Raw genomic sequence first — 18,198 nt, forward strand, 5'->3', positions numbered from 1 at the left:
TGCGCGCCGCTCCCGCCTTCGTGGGTGCGACTCGCGAACAGCACTTGCCCCAACAGACTGTTAAAGGCTATACCGGGGATCTTTGTCAATGCATTTGTGTGCGTGGGTTCATGCTCATGGCTTGTCGGTACGAACAAGGGGCGGCGATTGTATTGCCAGAGCACGTGACCCCACCTAGAAACCCAAGCGGCACACTCGTCAACGCATATCAGCGGTCATTGTTTAAGTGCAGCCCTTTGCCAATCCACTGCTGGATGAGTTGCGTCCACCGCCTCCCCCCCACCCTTCCCACCTCCGTGAAGGGTAGTGGGAAGGGGTTAAGTGACCACACTTCACCACGATGGACGTTGAGGGTTGGTAACGGTAGCATGGAAGTACAATGCAACAATTGATCTCGCTATACGGACACTGCTGTTTCAGCAGCCTATGACAGCTGTTTATGAATGCGTGATGGTGGTGGTGCGCTAAGAACCCGGCAACCCGAGTTCGATTCCCGCTCACGGCCAACACTAGTGGCGATCATCTGAACCGGGCTTGCGCCTCACCTAGGTCGACTCAGCATCAAAGGAGTACCTGGTGCGATGTGTAAACATCGCCACTCGTGGAGACAAAGGCGATCGGGCGTGGTGCTGGCCACACACTTACCTCGTGTGCCATGCCGGCCTTCATAGGTGCTCGCTAACAGCACTTGCCCCAAAAGTCGGTTTAGGCTATACGGGGAATCTTTGTCTTTGGTCCGTCCGAGCATTATCCAGGCGGCTCAATCCCTGCCTAGCTTTCGAGAACTCTTGAACGCAGGGGCATTAGCCATGATGAGTGGTGATGTGTGCTCTGTTTAACACGTAGGCTTTCGCGACCAATATTATTCATATTCAACGTTTTTGGGTTAGATCGCGTTATTTATAAATGTGTCGTAACCCTCCACCACCCGACACGGCCAATCAGCAAAAAAGTGTCACGTTGATAAAAGACAAATAGTTCACTGCTTAGCCCACCGGTGTGTTGAAGCGTGAAACCACAACATTTACAATTTTTGAGTACGACGTTTCGCTGGTAATTGTATCCAGCATCATCGGGCAATTCGCCAGAATGGCCGTGTCGGGTGGTGGAGGGTTACGACACATTTATAAATAACGCGATCTAACCCAATAACGTTGATGATGGATGTCTGCTCTGTTATTCGGTCTACGCGTTGTATACGATTCGCGTCACTCGTCGACAAGACGTTAAACTACTTTTTTTATTTTGCCAGGTAAAGCCCCACTGAGCTATTTAGCTTTGTTTCAAAACCGACCCAGCTCGCACAAATGATATGTCAACGAAGTGACTTATCAGGTGGAAATTTATGGCAGCCAAATGCAGGAGACTTGTGCTTCTTAAATTGGAGTGCCCGCAACCCCTAAATGTCCTCTCTGGGGGTGCGAGACGTGGCCAGATTTTTTTTAATGAAGGTAAATCATCGAAACACAAATTAAGTGCGGGCACGTAAGTACGCCTACTTTATTTCATCAACCCTATGCACTGCTTAACAGTACAGTATACATGGTTTTTCGCTATGGGAGGAAACCCATGCAGAACAGGGGCAGAACATATAAACTCCACAACAGAACGGTGCCCGAGTGGGAAATCAAACCCAGGACCTTGTTGTTGCTGTGAGGCACGAGTGTAACCACTGCATCTCCGTGCCACTCCGAGGTGGACAAACATCCCAATTATAGAATCGCAGAGCGTGGGCTCTGTGAGCCTATAATTGGACTCTGTGCGCGTTACAAATTCTACAGCGATTTCGGGACATTTCCATGCATTGCACGAACAGCAATGATCTCTAAGACAAATCCCTCTTTCACATATCCGTCTGCGCATAATAAAAAAAAATATTTCTACGTATTTCTTACACGACCTATTAGCGCGTTCTTGCGGGAGTGCATCATTTCAGCATCATTCATTCAAGACAAAGCAACACTCTGGAGCGGTTTCGACTCGCAGTGTCCCATCGGCAGGGACGGGCGTGGCTTGAAGCCAATGCTGCCGAACTGCCGATGTCACAGCGAGGACGCCGCAGGTGTCCCGGCTCTACGCGTCGCTGTACAATAATGATGAGTTATGGAAACAAACCAAAAAACAACGCACACTTTTTAAACAGATATCCCGTGCCTGTGTTATGCATGTTGAGGGACAGCCATGGGAAGGAGGCGTCCCGCGCCTGCTCGTGTATTTGGTTTGGCGGGTGAGCCATCCGCGCCCTCTGCTGAACGCAGCGAGGCATTGCCCCCACGTTTTGGGTGCTCGGGATAACAAGCGGCAATGTCAGACCCGCATGAAGTCACCCGAGGCTGAACGCTACGGATATGCAAGACTTCACGTCTCCTGCCTCCTCTACATAATATGTACAGACTGTAGATGTTTGTATCTTTGTTTATACATCCCCCCTATCGGTCATACGGCCTGCTGAGATTGAATCATTTCAGCAGCATTGGTTTAATAGAAAGCAAACGCTGCATGGACCCATGTCGACATTGAGTGTCTTATTCGCAGAGCCAGATCTTGCTTAAACCGATGCTGGTGAACTGCCCGGATGTTTGTGGGAAGGGACCCTCTCTGTTAGGTATTGGTTCTAGAGTCAAACTATTTTTTTTATTTTACCAGGTAAGGCCCACTGATCTATACAGCTTTTTACAGAAGCGAACTTGCCACAAATGAGTGCTCAATAGAGTGGCTTATCGTGTAGACGTTTATAGCAGCCAAATTACGAAAAAAAACAGAGCACTGGGGGAAAAATCCACGCGAACACGGGGAGAGAGACACGGCAAACTCCAAATATACAGCAGGCGTCAGGGTCGGGATCGAACCCAAGCGCTCCTGCATACCAGGCAAGGGAGTTAACATCTCGCCATTGTCGGCGTCGACGCCGCTGCACGTGCCAGCGTCTGTTTTCAGAGTGGGCGGGGAGGAGAGGGGAGGGATTCCGAGTGGGGGTGGCCGCGCAAAAAGTTGCGGAATTTACGGGAGGCTTGAGCTGATTTTGAGAGATGGAATAAAGTGAAATGTGTATTCTTTGGGGTTTTCGGTAAAGTCACGTAGATAGGTTCAAAGAAAATAACAAACCAAAACTTTTCGATCGCAACACAAGCAGTCGTCACCCCATTTTTCCTGATGACTTCCGCTTGTGTTGCGATCGAAACGCCGTAGTTTTTTGGTTATTTTATTTTCTTTGAACCTATCTACGTGACTTTACCGAAAGACCCAAAGAATATGAATTCCTGCAATCACAAAAGCTTTAAGTCTCCCCCTCTGTTCTGCATGGGTTTACTTATGGTTCTCCCGTTTCTCTCCCACAGATCAACAAAACAACTGCCGCACACACAATGGAACTGGTATTGGCCAAAACAAACAACCCAAAACTGAATTTTAACAATGCCTGAAAATCACTCAATTGTGCTTAGACAAAGAGAAATATACGTACACACAAAAAGACAAAGATCCTCATATAGCCTGAACAGACTGTAGGGGCAAGTGCTGTTAGCGAGCACCTATGAAGGCCGCCACGGTACACGAGGGAATGGGTGGCCAGCACCACGCCCTGTCCCTAGCGGCGATGTTTACACATCGCACCAGGTACTCATTTCAATCGACCTATGGTGCTGAATACACAGCAGCAGCAGCGGCAACAGCAACATCGCCCTCTACTGCAACAACTCGGCAGGCCCCTCCTGAAAACGAGTCTTGAGACTTGGTGAGTCAAGTAAATTTCATTTTCCCTTAAACACGTGGCACCTTTCTTGCACAAGTCCGCCACTCAAAGCGCCTGGGTAAAGAAGCGTCGTAATCATAACGGAATAATAATCAATAATCTTCAACAATGTCCTCCGTTTATAAAAAAAAACCCATAGGAGCAGAGCCTCGTGATGATATTTTGGTGGAGAATTCGGTTTTAAAATGATAATTAAAACACAAGCACACGCACGAGTCGCATTTGGTAAAGTTTCTCTGATGCCAACCTAAGAAGCGAACGAAATTCAGGTACAACGTCCGATTGTACTCGAACCTTTGGCCAGTACCAATATATTTAATGAATAAAAAAAGGCTTTCATGGCATAAATACGGGAGGTTTTTTAAGATGTTCAAACATTAACTAGACATCTATTACAAGGAATCGAGTCTGTATTAACCACACATACTTATGGTAAAATGCAAAAAAATATACTTTTATAATTATGTAACACAATTTTTGTTACTGGGTACTAAGTGTTACTTTTTAATTGCATCTGCCTAAAAAGTATAGAAAATGGCTATTATTCCCCACAAACTTCCGATCGCAACACAGGCTGAAATCTTTCTGGTTATCCTTGTAAGGTAAGGTGATGGTTTTGATTGGGATCTTCAGATGGCTCCTTCCTCGCGGTTGGGGTGATGACTTTGCGGATTGTGTAGTCAGAATATCCATTCGCCTTGAGAGCCTGGTGTACGTGTTTGAGTTAACTGGTCAGGTGTTCATCGTCGGAGATACATTGAGCTCTATGGTGTAGCATTTTGATGAGGGAATTCTTCTGGGATGGATTGGTAGGCGTCGGTATGGGTTACTTTCCTGTAGACAGAGTGGCTCATTGAGCCATCTGGTCTCTTTTTTTGATTAAGACATCCAAGAAGGGTAGCATGCCATCCTTTTCTACCTCCATGGTGTATTTGATTGCTGGGTGTATGGAATTGATGTGGTTGAGAAATTGTTCCAGAGCCGGTGGGCCATGTGGCCAGATGACAAACGTGTCATCCACGTGACGGGCGCAGAGTGAATGCCTGGATGGCGTCCGTCTGAAATTTTTCCGTGAAAATGTTGGCCACAACCGGAGATAATGGAGAATCCATCAGTTTGTCATACATATGCCATTGTTTTTTGTCCCAAATCTAAGATCTTATTGTGTATGTAAATATTGATTTTTTTTTTCTACCGTGCAGTGCTTTGAGCGTGGGAAAGAGCGCTGTCTAAATAAAATGCATTATTGTTGTCATTATCACGGAGCCCCACAACAACCCTGGAATACTAGATGTTGAAGCTTTCGTGACTGCAAGGATTCATATTCTTTGTATGAACCCTGGGATTCACAACTCAGAGGGCGACGCAGCAGCAGCAAGCGGCAGCAAAGCCGCGACAAACCTACGCAGCCGCGTGACGGCGAGGCTCAAGTTGACGTTTATTTTGATTTGCCTCGCGGGATGTATTTGCGCATGTTGACATTCTTTCGCACCGTACGTAGCCGACCGTGCTAATCGGAGGTGCGGATTACACGGACGGTGGGGCCCGTTTGGCCAGCCTGGCCCGGCTATCTTGCCCCGGAGATCTGTGGCGTTCCGTGAATGCAGCGGCGGCAGCAGCGGCAAGAAAATTAAAGGCACGGACGTGAATATCGCAGAGAAAAAGTTACTTCAGGAGTATTGCCCAAATATACGACGAGGTATTTTGACGGTCGTAAATGAAACACACGATACATTTTTTTAAAAAAACCGATAGGCACAGGTGGACGTAAGCTCTATATTCTTTGGGTCTTTCGGTAAAGTCACGTAGATAGGTTCAAAGAAAAAAACTAAAAACTACGACGTCATTGCAACTTTTTTTCCTGATGACGACCGCTTGTGTTGTAGTGTTTTTGTTCTTTTCTTTGAACCTATCTACGTGACTTTACCGAAAGACCCACAGAATATGAATTCCTGCAGTCACGAAAGCTTTCAGTCAAGATGCAAGCTCTATAGTTGAGTGTAACAGTGACATAATCACACGCGAATCGAAACAAAGTCGTGCGTTGGGCAAGAGGCGTCAGGAACACAAAGTTAGGTGTTCGTATTCTTAGGTTTTTTCGGTAAAGTCACGTAGGTAAAACATCAAAATTAATGAAAATAAAATAAAATAAAAACAAAATCACGACGTTTCGGTGATTTTTGTTTTTATTTTATTTTATTTTCATTAATTTTGATGTTTTACCTACGTGACTTTACCGAAAAAACCTAAGAATATGATTCCTTGCAGTCACGAAAGCTTCAAATCTAGAATTAGGTGTACGTGCAAAGAAAACTCCGTGTGTGTTGGTGTAACAGGAAGATAAAGAGGGGGAGTGATTGGAGGGAGCCAATCTCTAGATGAGCGGCAATGGGGATTCCCGCAACGTGGAGCAGCAACGCGAAATTACGAGTTTTTATTTTAACCAAACAATGTTTGAACATCGATTTAAAGCTTTCGTGACTGCAAGGATTCATCTTCTTGGTTCTTTCGGTAAAGTCGCGTAGAAGGGAAATTATAAAATAATAAAAATAAAACATAATAAAATAATAAAAATAAAATAAAATAATATATTGCTTTATTTTTATTCTTTTATTATTTCCCTTCGACGTGACTTTACCGAAAGAACCAAGAAGAAAACAATGTTTGAACACATTTGGTTTTTAGTAGAACTCAGGAGAGACACTTCTAACACGTCACACTCGGACTGTAGGACCACATGGTTCTGGGTTTAAGTGTGTAGTGCCACATGTAACTTTGATAAATTACAGTAAAACCTTGGATTGCGAGCATAATTCGTTCCGGAAACGTGTTTGTAATCCAAAGCACTCGTATATCAAAGCACTCGTATATCAGTTGTGATCACGTGACGCTCGGCAGACAAAGCGTATACACGTACTACTCGTATTGCAAGACCTCGCTCGTTTATCAAATTAATATTTATTAAAAAAATTTGCTCGTCTTGCAAAACACTCGCAGACCAAGTTACTCGCAATCCAAGGTTTTACTGTATGTAGGACCACACATGGCTCTCGGATAAAGTGTGTAGGACCACATGGGACTCGTCCGACCTGGGCGAGTACTGCTGGCTCACGTAGCCTCGCCTCAACCCCCTACCCTGGTAGCTGCGGGGCGGGGGGCGGGGTGTGGGGGGTGTGAGGCCCCCAGGGGGCGGGGGGTGCGAAGCCCCCATCCTCCGCTCCTGGAGACGCTGCGCCCGGAGGTTCCTCCATGTGGTGCCACGTGACCGGAGACATCTCGCGAACTCTCCGGCACCCACTCTCCCCCCTGCGTCTCGACGTCTCCTCCACCGCTCCTCGTCCCCATCCATCCTCCCTCCCTCCACCTCATCACCATCGTCGTCATCCACCCCTTCCTCCTCTCTTCCACGTGTCCTCCTTCTCACGCATCATCATCATCTAATTTTTAGCGCGCTACGAACCCGGCGACCCGAGTTCGATTCCCGCTCCCGGCCAACACCAGTGACGATTATCTGAACCGGTCCTGGGCCTCAAACGAGTACCTGGTGCGGTGTGTAAACATCGTCACTAGGGAGACAAAGCCGTTCGGGCGTGGTGCTGGCCACCCACCCCCTCGTGTGCAGTGCCGGCCTTCATAAGTGTTCGCAAACAGCACTTGCCCCTACAGTCTGTTCAGGCTATACAGGGGATCTTTGTCTTTGTGTGCGCTACTAGGCAAGGGAGCTGTCTCCTCGTGCGGTTTTGCTTTGTTGCGCCCTTTTCTTGGAATGCATCTCCAAGCGCATAAAGCGAGGGAAACCTGTATTTAATTTATTTGCCAAAAATTCCAGCTCCTCTGAGGATAAAAAAAAGATTTCGGTTTGACTGTCGTGCGACGAACATTGCTCTCCGTGGCAGGCCGGCTGTGAAAGTTCCGTCCCCTGCTTTGCGACACCAGAGGTCACTTCGATGGCACCTCAGAGGTAGCTCTCCGAGATCCACTTCAGCGGGGCCGTTCTCGACGCTCGCGCCCTGCGAGATTTCCGAACGGGCTCGTCGACTCGCACAGAAGGAGAAGAAGAACAATAAACACCGCACTCCACACTTCGATAAGTTTCCACATCATGAACTTTAATTTAAAACAATAAAATCCAACTGCTATGCAGTTTGCTGCTTCACCCCAAGTCGCTGTCACACAGTACCACAACTAAGTCACCCTACATCTGTACACGACAAAAGCACGTAATCTTACAGCCGACGACTCCGCTATAGTCTTAAGAAAAAAAAAAGAGTAATTGCAAGCAACAACTATCAGTATTGATTCAAACGCCTTAGTGTTATGAGAATGCTTCCCTCCCGGTGGAAGTCGCGCGTATCGCCTATCACCGAACATTACCCAGAATTCACCCTACCGACCTCGTCAGCATCTCGCACACCAAGCATGGCTGAGCCTGGGTAGTCGACTGGATGAGAGACCATCATTGCATAACAGGTGTTATAGGCTTGATGGAAACGAGAAGTTTTTATTTACCTTTCTTGGCAATAAAACGGGTTTTTAAAATGTCCATGCACCACTTATATACCCATTGGAAGGCACCAAGTCTGCATTAACCACACACACTTGTGGCAAAACATGCAAACAAAATCTGTGATAATGTATGCATTGTCTTTGAAACTGATTGGCTTACCCCAGAGACAGCCTTCTTCAACGGCCTTGTCTCACTAGCAGCGTCAGACCAGAGAACGCCAAAAGGCGAACGGTGCAAAGTCAATGAAAGTTATCAAAGTTTCCAATCGTTCGGGTTGAGCGATTACATCTGTGCAGACTCCGATGCCTTGCAAGAGGTATCACGGCAGGGCTGGATTATTGTTCTTGTAGGCCCTAGACACTTCTGTTTCGTAGGCCTTCGGTGATCACTTTCTACAGCTACTACTGCTGCCCCGTATTACTACTACCGCCGCTGTAACTACTCCGCTTGATAGTGCGAAAAACACAATAATAAGATGTTATGGCTAATTTTTCAATGAACAAAACTCTTTAAAAGTTCATCTCCGAAGTTAATTTCCTCTCACCTTATGAGAAACAAAAAGATTGACGTGATTCTGCCTCTTAGGAATATACACTTGCTATATAAATATATTTATTCAAGAAGATATATCGGTTACATTTTTGTTCATCATACAAACCCCCCAAAAAACCATGGGCAACTTTCTTCGTAAACCCTTTCGTTTTCGTACGCCCTAGGCACAGTACCTACAGGTCCTGATGTGCCTCTTGGATACTACGGCCAGGTATCTAAGCGGTATTTGAACATCTTAACACCTACTGTTTATCTTCTTGGTTCTTTCGGTAAAGTCACGTAGAATGGAAATAATAAAATACTAAAAATAAAACATAATAGAATAATTCTCACGTTTCGGCCACAAAGCAATTAGCCGTCCTCAGGTGGAGAACAGGTCTGTCGAGGAGACATTATTTTATTATTTCCATTCTACGTGACTTTACTGAAAGAACCAAGAAGATGAATCCCTGCAGTCACGAAAGCTTTAAATCGAAACCTACCGTTTAATTGCCAGAAAGGGTAAAGCCATTTTGTAATATATTTATTTTCACAGTTTTGATACTGCCCTGTCCCACCACGCACGTGTCCCACCCATCACGACCTCCTCCTCCTCCCCTTCCTCCCCCTGCTGATCGCTATCAACAACACTTTACGTGTTATCGACGCGTCGATTTTCCCCAACGTCCACGCTGCTGATCCTATTACTCCTTGCTAATGAAACTCATTCGTTCGGCGATTCCGCGTTGGCCAATATTAACGATGTCTTCGAATAATGCATATATTATAGGCGACATTTTCGGGCAATGATCCGTCCACTTATGTGTACTGAAGCAGGGGGCATCGCCCGAAACGTCACCTGTTGTATTGTTTATTTTAAGGTCACAGTGTGATTGACAAATATTAATTTATTTTCTGATGATTCTTCATAATGTCTGATAATCCTCTCCAAGTGGCTGTATTCAACGGCTGGTAGCTACGTTTTCTGGGTTCAGTTTCTTCTATTGGGTTTGATATACCTTTATTAATATTAATATACTCATCCGAAATCCAAACTATATTGTGTTGTATTATTATCATTGCGTAGATACCGTTAAATAACCTCTTGCCATAGTTGGCAATGCAGACAATAACGACCTCATATGAATAAACTCTCAATAACTGACAAAAACAACTTTAGTTATTTCTGAAACGTAACTCACCCTACACAATTAATGAAACAGTCCACCTCGTCGTGTACGAGACATCCACCCCCCAGCTGTCAGATCGTACCATTACACCCATCGGTGTGCTTCACGTTTCAAGGTTAACTACCACTTTCTTTAGTACCACTACTCACTGACGTATGGATAAAACTATACACGCGGCTAGAACCCCCCCACCCCCCCACCCCCCCGTATAATACAATAAAACGACCCAAGTTTGCATTATATTTGTGCAATTAAAAGCGAGCATTATGATACACGTCATAGTTACATCATCATGGTTCCCTTGCAGCTCAAACTGGTTAGGAATACGCCACACACACACTCACACAAAAAGACGCAAAGGGCTCTTCTCTCGTCGCTTTCGCGACTCCGCGAAGCCAACGTGCCTTCTCAGTAAACACGGAACGTTGATCCAACCAAGTGGCCCAACGTGGCAAGCTGACTGGGTCGCGGCTTTTAAGGATGCTACGACGAAGCCCCGTTTATGAATGCGATCGCGCATGATTATTGCCAAAATTATACCAATTTCCCCCGGTGGTGATGCTGCTACTGCTGCTGCTACTGCCGCAGCAGCGTTGGCATTGGCACACAGGCGAGATGATGCATTCCTTGCCTGCTATCCGGGATGTTATGGGTTCGATCCACGACCCTGACGCCTGCTGTATATTTGGAGTTTGCATGTTCTCCCCGTGGTCGTGTGGATTTCTCGCCGGGGCCTCCAGTTTTCCCTCTACATTTAGAAGCATGAGTTTAGAGCCTTTGGCTGCTGTGCATTTCCATATGTTAAACCACTTCATTTCCCCTCCACATTTAGAAACTTAAATTCAGAGTATCTGGTTGCTATACATTTCCTGGTATAATACAATTTTTTTTTATAGTTTAAGTTAACAATGCCAGCAGCACTCAACACGTATCAACACTTTGTGGCTTTACATTGTTATAGAATAGGCGACGTTTCAGGCAATGGGCCTTCTTCATAGCATGTACTATGAAGAAGGCATACCACGTTTTACAAACGTCGTACTCAGATTGTAAATGTTGTGGCTTGGCTCTCCAACACATCGGTTAGTGCTGTACTAGTGACGAATCGGCCACGTTCTGTTTACGTGACAACCCTTACTAGTTGGCTGTGTCGGGTGGCGGCGGGTTTTAACTACACATGTATATATTTACGCGATGTAACCCAAATACCCCCCTCTATGATAGTGTCGTTATCGTCAGTTGTGCACCACTGCCATCGCTGTAACAACAGCAGCGTCACCGGCACGAAGTGGCGGTGTTTGTGTTTTATTATCGCCGATTCGTATTCCGCTGTGTGGTGATCGGTTCGCGTGTAACCCTGCAGCCAGCTGCTTGAGACAACGAAGTTTAAAATTAAACAGCAACAACAACAAAAAATCGATGATAATAATCGTTTCCGACTCGGGTTCTTAATTTCTCATGGGAACATTTTCCTGCACCTGCCCCAACCCCCCAGCCCCTCGTGGAGGATGGGGGGGGGGGAGGGTGAGAAGGAACATATTTTCTGGAACTGAGCCCCGTACGGCTCCGTCTGAATTCACGCCGTGATTCCCACCGCTCGCGTTTGCAAGAGCCAGTTGTGCTTTTTGGTACCTCGAACGCCACACCACAGAGAAATATAAAAAAAAAAACGTTAAAACATTTACCCCGCATTATTATTATATTAGTCTTTTAAAAGTCACATTAAATATGAAAGAAAAAAACAACCGCAGTCCACCTCACCCCCCCCCCCCCCCACCAAGTCCACCCCGTGACGTTATTAGTCGGCCCGTGACGATTACGATCGATGAATAGTCGATTACGATTAATCGATTCTAATAGAGGGTTACGTCAACCGTGACGAGCGTATCGTAGTGCGCGTGAGATCGATGATTTCCCACGAATGCAAATGAGTAATATGTGACTGTTCAGTGTTACATTTAAATGGAACAAACGAGCCAAACAATACAAATGAGACAATACAAACGAGACAATACAAACGAGACAATACAAACGAGACAATACAAACGAGACAATACAAACAAGACAATACAAACGAGACGGACAAGGCAAACGAGACAATACAAACGAGACAATACAAACGAGGCAGGCAATACAAACGAGACAACAGAAACGAGACAATACAAACGAGAGAGACAACACAAACGAGACAGACAATACAAACGAGACGGGCAATACAAACGAGACAATACAAACGAGACAATACAAACGGGACAGACAATACAAACGAGACAATACAAACGAGACAATACAAACGAGACAGACAATACAAACGAAACAATACAAACGAGACAGACAATACAAACGAGACAATACAAACGGGACAGACAATACAAACGGGACAGACAATATAAACGAGACAATACAAACGAGACAGACAATACAAACAAGACAGGCAATACAAACGAGACAATACAAACGAGACAATACAAACGGGACAGACAATACAAACGAGACAAACGAAACAAGATACTACGGTTGAGACAAATAATCGAATCAAAACAAAATCGTTCCGTGCCTAATGTCGACGAATGATCACAGTTTAAATTTGTGTTCCCGGCACACCACATCCAGTACTGTGTACTTATTGCTGTGGCTGTGACTAGTAGCAGCCGGAAAAATGGGGCAGCCACGATGGGGAGATGTTAACTACTTCACCTGGTATACAGGAGGTCGTGGGTTCGATCTCGACCCTGGAGTTTGAATGTCTCTCTCCCCGTGGTCATGTGGATTTTTCCCCGAGTCCTCCGGTTTACCCCCCCCCCCCCCCATATTTAGAATCAACAACACGTCTTTAGGGTATCTGGCTGCTATAAATGTCTACGTGATAAGCCACTTCGTTGGGTTATCATTTGAAAAAAAAACTTTTAGTTTTTGAAAATATGAAGCCGCGTGTGTATGTATTTAAGTACATAAGCGTGTGTATGTATACGCATGTATGCGCGCGCACGTAAACTATGTGTTCGTGTAGTCCATGAGTGCATCATATGCGCGGAGCGGTGGCGCAGTGGTTAGCGCACTGCGCTACGAATCCGGAAGAATATTTAAACCCGGTCCTGGGCCTTCCCTTAGGTGGACTCAGCCTTAAATGAGTACCTGGCGCGGTGTGTAAACATCAGCACTCGGGAGACAAAGGCTGCCGTGTGTGGTGCTGGCCACACTATCGCCTCGTGTGCCGTGCCGGCCTTCACAGCTGCTCACTAACAGCACTTGCCCCAACAGTCCGTCCAGGCTACACAGGGGATCTTTGTCTCTGTGTATTCGCCACATGTGTCTGTGGTTAGCGCACCGCGTGACGAACCCGGTGACTCCCGCTCACGGCCGACATCAGTGGTGACTATCTGAACCCAATCCTGGGCCTTCCCTTAGGTCCGCACAGCCTTGAATTAGTACCTGGTGCGATATGTAAAAAAAAAAAATCATCAGCACCGGGGGAGACGCTTGCCATGCCAGTCCCTCGTGTGCAGGACCAGCTAACAACAGTCTCCCTCCGGCTATAGAGGGGTCGTGTGTTCGGGCACGCAGCACTACGTATGTGTTTGTACGCACGTACTAACGGGGAGCGGTAGTGTAGAGGCCAGCGCGCTGCGCTACAAACCCAGTGGCCCCAGTTCGATTCCCGCTCACAGCCAACACCGGTGACGATTATCTGAACCGGTCCTGGGCCTCCCCGAGGTCGACTCAGCCACAAATGAGCACCTGGTGCAGTGTGTGAACATCGCCATTGGGGAGAGAAAAGGGCGACCGGGAGTGGTGCTGGCCACCCACCCCCTCGTGTGCCACAGTGCCGGCTTTCATAGGCGCTCACTAACTGCACTTGCCCCAACAAGTCTGTTCAGGCTATACGGGTGCTCTTTGTCCTTGTGTCTATGCGCGCGCGCGTGCACACTTGCGACACACGCCGCTACACTCCGCAGTCCGGTGCGAGCGACACTGCCGAGGGCGGCTCTGCCGACACGCAGCTCGGCGCGACGGAACATCCACCACCACCATCACCACCATCACCACCACCGTCACCGCCACCGTCGCCGCCGTGAGCGGCGTCCCTCGCCGGTCTGTGGAGGCCCCCGGCCGCGGCGTACCGCGCGGCGAGCCCCTCCAGCGCCGATATGATCTGGTCGAGCCCCCACAGGTAGCCGTCCTCCCGGTTGCCCTCGCTCCACGCGTCGCGGTGGCTCAGGGTCTGGCCCGCGGGCAGCGGCGTCGTCTTGCCGAAGTCGATCATCCACACGCCGGCGCGGCCGCACCCGTCGTGCACGAAGAGCAGCGAGCTGCCGATCACCTGGGACGCGCGCGCGGGACACAATGTCGCCTTAACAGGCGGCTGGGGTCACGTGCTGTTCGCGAGTAGCGACTGTGAGGGCCGGCGCTGTGGCACGCGTGGGGGTGGGTGGCCAGCACCACGCCCGGCCGGCTTTGTCTCCCCAGCGGCGGCGGTGTTTTTACACACCGCACCGGGTACTCATTTGAGGCTGAGTCCACCTAGTGGAGGCGCAGGACCGGTTCAGACAATCGTCACTGGTTGTTGGTCGTGAGCATCAATCGAACTCGGGTCGCCGGGTTCGTAGCGCAGCGCGCTGACCACTACACTATCGCTCCCCACGCACACACACACACGCACACACACATGCACACACACACACGCACACACATGCACACACACACACGCACGCACACACATGCACACACACGCACACACACGCACGCACACACACACACGTTGTCTCTGAAACTGATTGGCCTACACCAGAAACAGCTTTCATTATGGCCTTGTCTCACCAGTGTCAGACCAGAGAACGGCATGCATTATTATTAGAGCACGTTTGTTTCCATGTTTGCCACGAGTGCATGTGGTTAATGTACACCGGATGCCTTGCAAAATGTATCTATTTGGTGGTTTGAACATCTTAAAACCTCCTGTTTTATTAGCGGAAAGGGTAAAACCTCGACTCTTGTTGTTTCATCATTTCGAGACTGGCAAAAAAGGTGTTCATTCTAGATTTGAAGTTTTCGTGACTGCAAGGATTCATACTCTTTGTTCTTTTTGGTAAAGTCACGTGGGTTAAAAGAAAACAACTAAATTAAATCACGACGTTTTGGAGGCAACACAAGCTTCCGAAACCGTCACAGCAAAATTACTTGATACAGCAATTTTGCTGTGACGGATCCACCTAAAGACGGAAGCTTGTGTTGCCTCCGAAACGTTGTGATTTAATTTATTTGTTTTCTTTTAACCCACGTGACTTTACCGAAAAAACCAAAAGAGTATAAAAAAGGTGTCGTAGATTAAAAGAAAAAATCCTCTTCCTCGGCTCCACAATTCGCTCGCTTGCTCGCTCACCTCGTGCGTTTGGAAGAAAGGGGAGTCTTCCAGCGTGGCCTTCATTGCCTTCAGCCGGGCGAGGTATCGGATCTGAAGACACAAGCAGACCGTGAGAACACACGCACGAACAAAGACAAAGATCCCCGGTAGAGCCTTCACAGACTGTAGGGGCAAGTGCTGTTAGCGAGCACCAATGAAGGCCGAAACGGCACACGAGGGGGTGGGTGGCGAGTACAACACCCGACCGCCTTTGTCTCCCCAGTGGCGATGTTTACACACCACACAAGGTACTCGATTAAGGCCGAGTCGACCAGGGGGAGGCACAGGACCGATTCCGATATTCGTCACCGGCTGTTAGCGGCCGTGGGAGGGAATCGAACTCGGGCCGCCGAGTTCGTCGTGCAAGCGCACGAACCGCTAGGCCATCTCTGTTGAGATCCACACAGCGCCAGGACACATACACTCAGGGACACTGCAGCAGCAAGTCCGCTCAATAGGAATTATAACTTTTAGATTTGAAGCTTTCGTGACTGCAAGGATTCATACTCTTAGTTCTTTCGGTAAAGTCACGTAGGTAAAATTAATAAAAATAAAACAATAAAAATCACGACGTTTCGGAGGCAACACAAGCTTCCGTCTTCACCTGATTTGTATTGTTTTATTTTTTATTAATTTTACCTACGTGACTTTACCGAAAGAACTAAGAGTAGGAATTATAACTGTGTGCAGTAGTTGCACAGCACCTTGTATCAATCCACTGCTGGATCAGGGTCTCTCCCAGCCTGCGCTGGTCGTGGGTCTGTTATCTTACCCGCCTATTGAATGCGGTCAGCGTTACCCTATAGACGATGGGAAAATGCAACAATTGATTGTGCGGCATAGTAGCTCTGCCGCCCTTACAACTCGTGCCCAGCAGGGGGCAGTGCAGTAACGTCCATCGTTGAATGCTTCAAAGTGGTCCAGATGTCTTGTGACCCCCCCCATCATTTAATTAATAAACCTCATATTTCCAAAAAGTAAGGTTTATTTTCAACATAAATTAATATTTAATGAGGGGGGGGGTTATTAGGGGTCAATTCATTGGGTGGTCACCAGTCATCTGTGTGAAGGAAGTTCAACAGACAGCCAGCTCACCTGAATGTTCACATTCTTTCCTATGAAGTCATCAAGGACATCCATCACCTGCTCGCGGGTTCTCGTTTTCTTGAAGTCCTGCTTGAGGAAGCCGTCGCTTTTCTGGTGAACAACAACGCGTGAACACGCACGTGAGCACGCGCGTGAACGCGTGAATTCGAATGCACATGAACACTCGCATGAACACAACACGCGCATGAACACAACACGCGCATGAACACACACACAGTTGACTGTGCGCATGAACACAAAAACTTGAACACAACACGTGAACACAAAACGTGAACGCGCGCGTGAACACACAAGGACGCGCACAGTACAAGCATGCACGCACGCAAACGTATGCAACAACAACAACAACCGCCATTCGCCACTAAGTGGCGGTGACGTCACCACGACGCTTGTGCCAGGCCATGTGCACCTTGAGGCCACGTGAAGTGTCGAACGCCCGCTGGCAGGAGGTCACGGGGCAGACCCAGGTGCCACGGGTCGACTGACCGAGATGACCGAGATGACTGGCTGATGCACCACCTGTGCCCCCTACTGTACCAACTTGCTGTGCTTTAGCCACCCGGCGCTCCGCTCGTTGTTGTGAGCGTCGCTCCTCCGCCCTCCGTTGTTGTTGGAGGGCGACTGCCTCCAACTGCCCAGTAGCGTCCTTCACGAGCCTCCTCCACTGAGGCCGATCTTGACACTGCTGGTACCAGTCATCGGCAAGTCCACTCAGCTCCACGTCCTCCTGTACCACACCACTCCATCTCTTCTCTAGCCCGTGCCGCGCCCGTTTAGCCCCCTCGATCCGGCCGAACAAAAGCTGTTTAGGCATGCGGTGGCTGGGCATGCGGGCTACATGACCCAGCCAACGCAGCCTTGCCTGCCGGAGGAGCTCACTGATGGGACTTTGCCCAAATCTTTCAAGGACTTGTGAGCTCCTCACACAATCCAGCCTGGTTAAACCCAGGATGGATCGTTGGCAGGCCAGCCTAAATGTTTCCAACCGGCGAAGATGCTCCACTAGGGGGGTCCACGTTTCGTAAGCGTAGAGAAGGGAGGGAATGACCGTAGCCGAGAAGACCTGAAGCTTCGTGCGGAGCGACAGACCAGGTAGCTTCCACACAGCGTTACGCAACCGATGATAAGATATTGCCGCTCGACTGATTCGGAGTGAGACCTCTGCTGATAAACTGGAGCCGGTCATAAGCACACTGCCCAGGTATGGGAAACTCTCCACTCTCTCCACAACTGCCCCATCACCAATTGGGAGTTGTGGGGGTGGAGTGTCCGATGGTACAAAATACCCAGGCAGGTGCTTAGTTTTGGTGGGGCTGATGGTAAGGCCCCACCTCTTAGTGGCACGCTCCAGTCTCAGCAGCAGCGTCTCCAACTCCTCTTCTGAATGAGCAGCTATTACCAAATCATCGGCATACATAACGTGGTTGACCAATAGGGAGCCATCCCTTGATCGCACCCGGGCGTCGATCAGCCTCCCATAATATCTGTACCAAATGGAAATTCCCCCGGTACAGCTATTGAAGGCTTCACGAACTACGCAGTCGAAAAAGATGTTAAATAATGTGGGAGCCAGAGGACATCCCTGTCGCACCCCAAGGTGTACAGGGAAAGGCTCTGACTCCCGGCCACGTAGTTTTACCCGGGCCCGCTCACCATCATGAAGGTCCTTAATGATCGTGAGCAGAGGGTCAGGGACTCCGAAAGCACGAAG

General features: G+C 48.2%; 1 protein-coding gene across 1 annotated transcript in view; it reads right to left on the reverse strand.

Annotated features, from left to right (window-relative positions):
• Positions 1–12,781: 12,781 nt before the first annotated feature.
• The window catches only part of LOC144729763 (uncharacterized), a 41,598-nt gene continuing 36,181 nt past the window's right edge, over positions 12,782–18,198 (reverse strand). The window contains exons 5-7 of the mRNA XM_078610231.1: positions 16,476–16,577; positions 15,360–15,431; positions 12,782–14,300 (exon numbers count right to left, since the gene is read on the reverse strand). Of these exons, the coding sequence (XP_078466357.1) occupies positions 13,923–14,300; positions 15,360–15,431; positions 16,476–16,577 (552 nt within the window). The 3' untranslated portion in view covers positions 12,782–13,922. The remainder of the gene's footprint in view (positions 14,301–15,359; positions 15,432–16,475; positions 16,578–18,198) is intronic.

The sequence above is a fragment of the Lampetra planeri genome, chromosome 33 (genome assembly GCF_965212315.1).
Source record: "Lampetra planeri chromosome 33, kcLamPlan1.2.h2, whole genome shotgun sequence".
In the NCBI taxonomy this organism is placed as follows: Eukaryota; Metazoa; Chordata; class Hyperoartia; order Petromyzontiformes; family Petromyzontidae; genus Lampetra; species Lampetra planeri.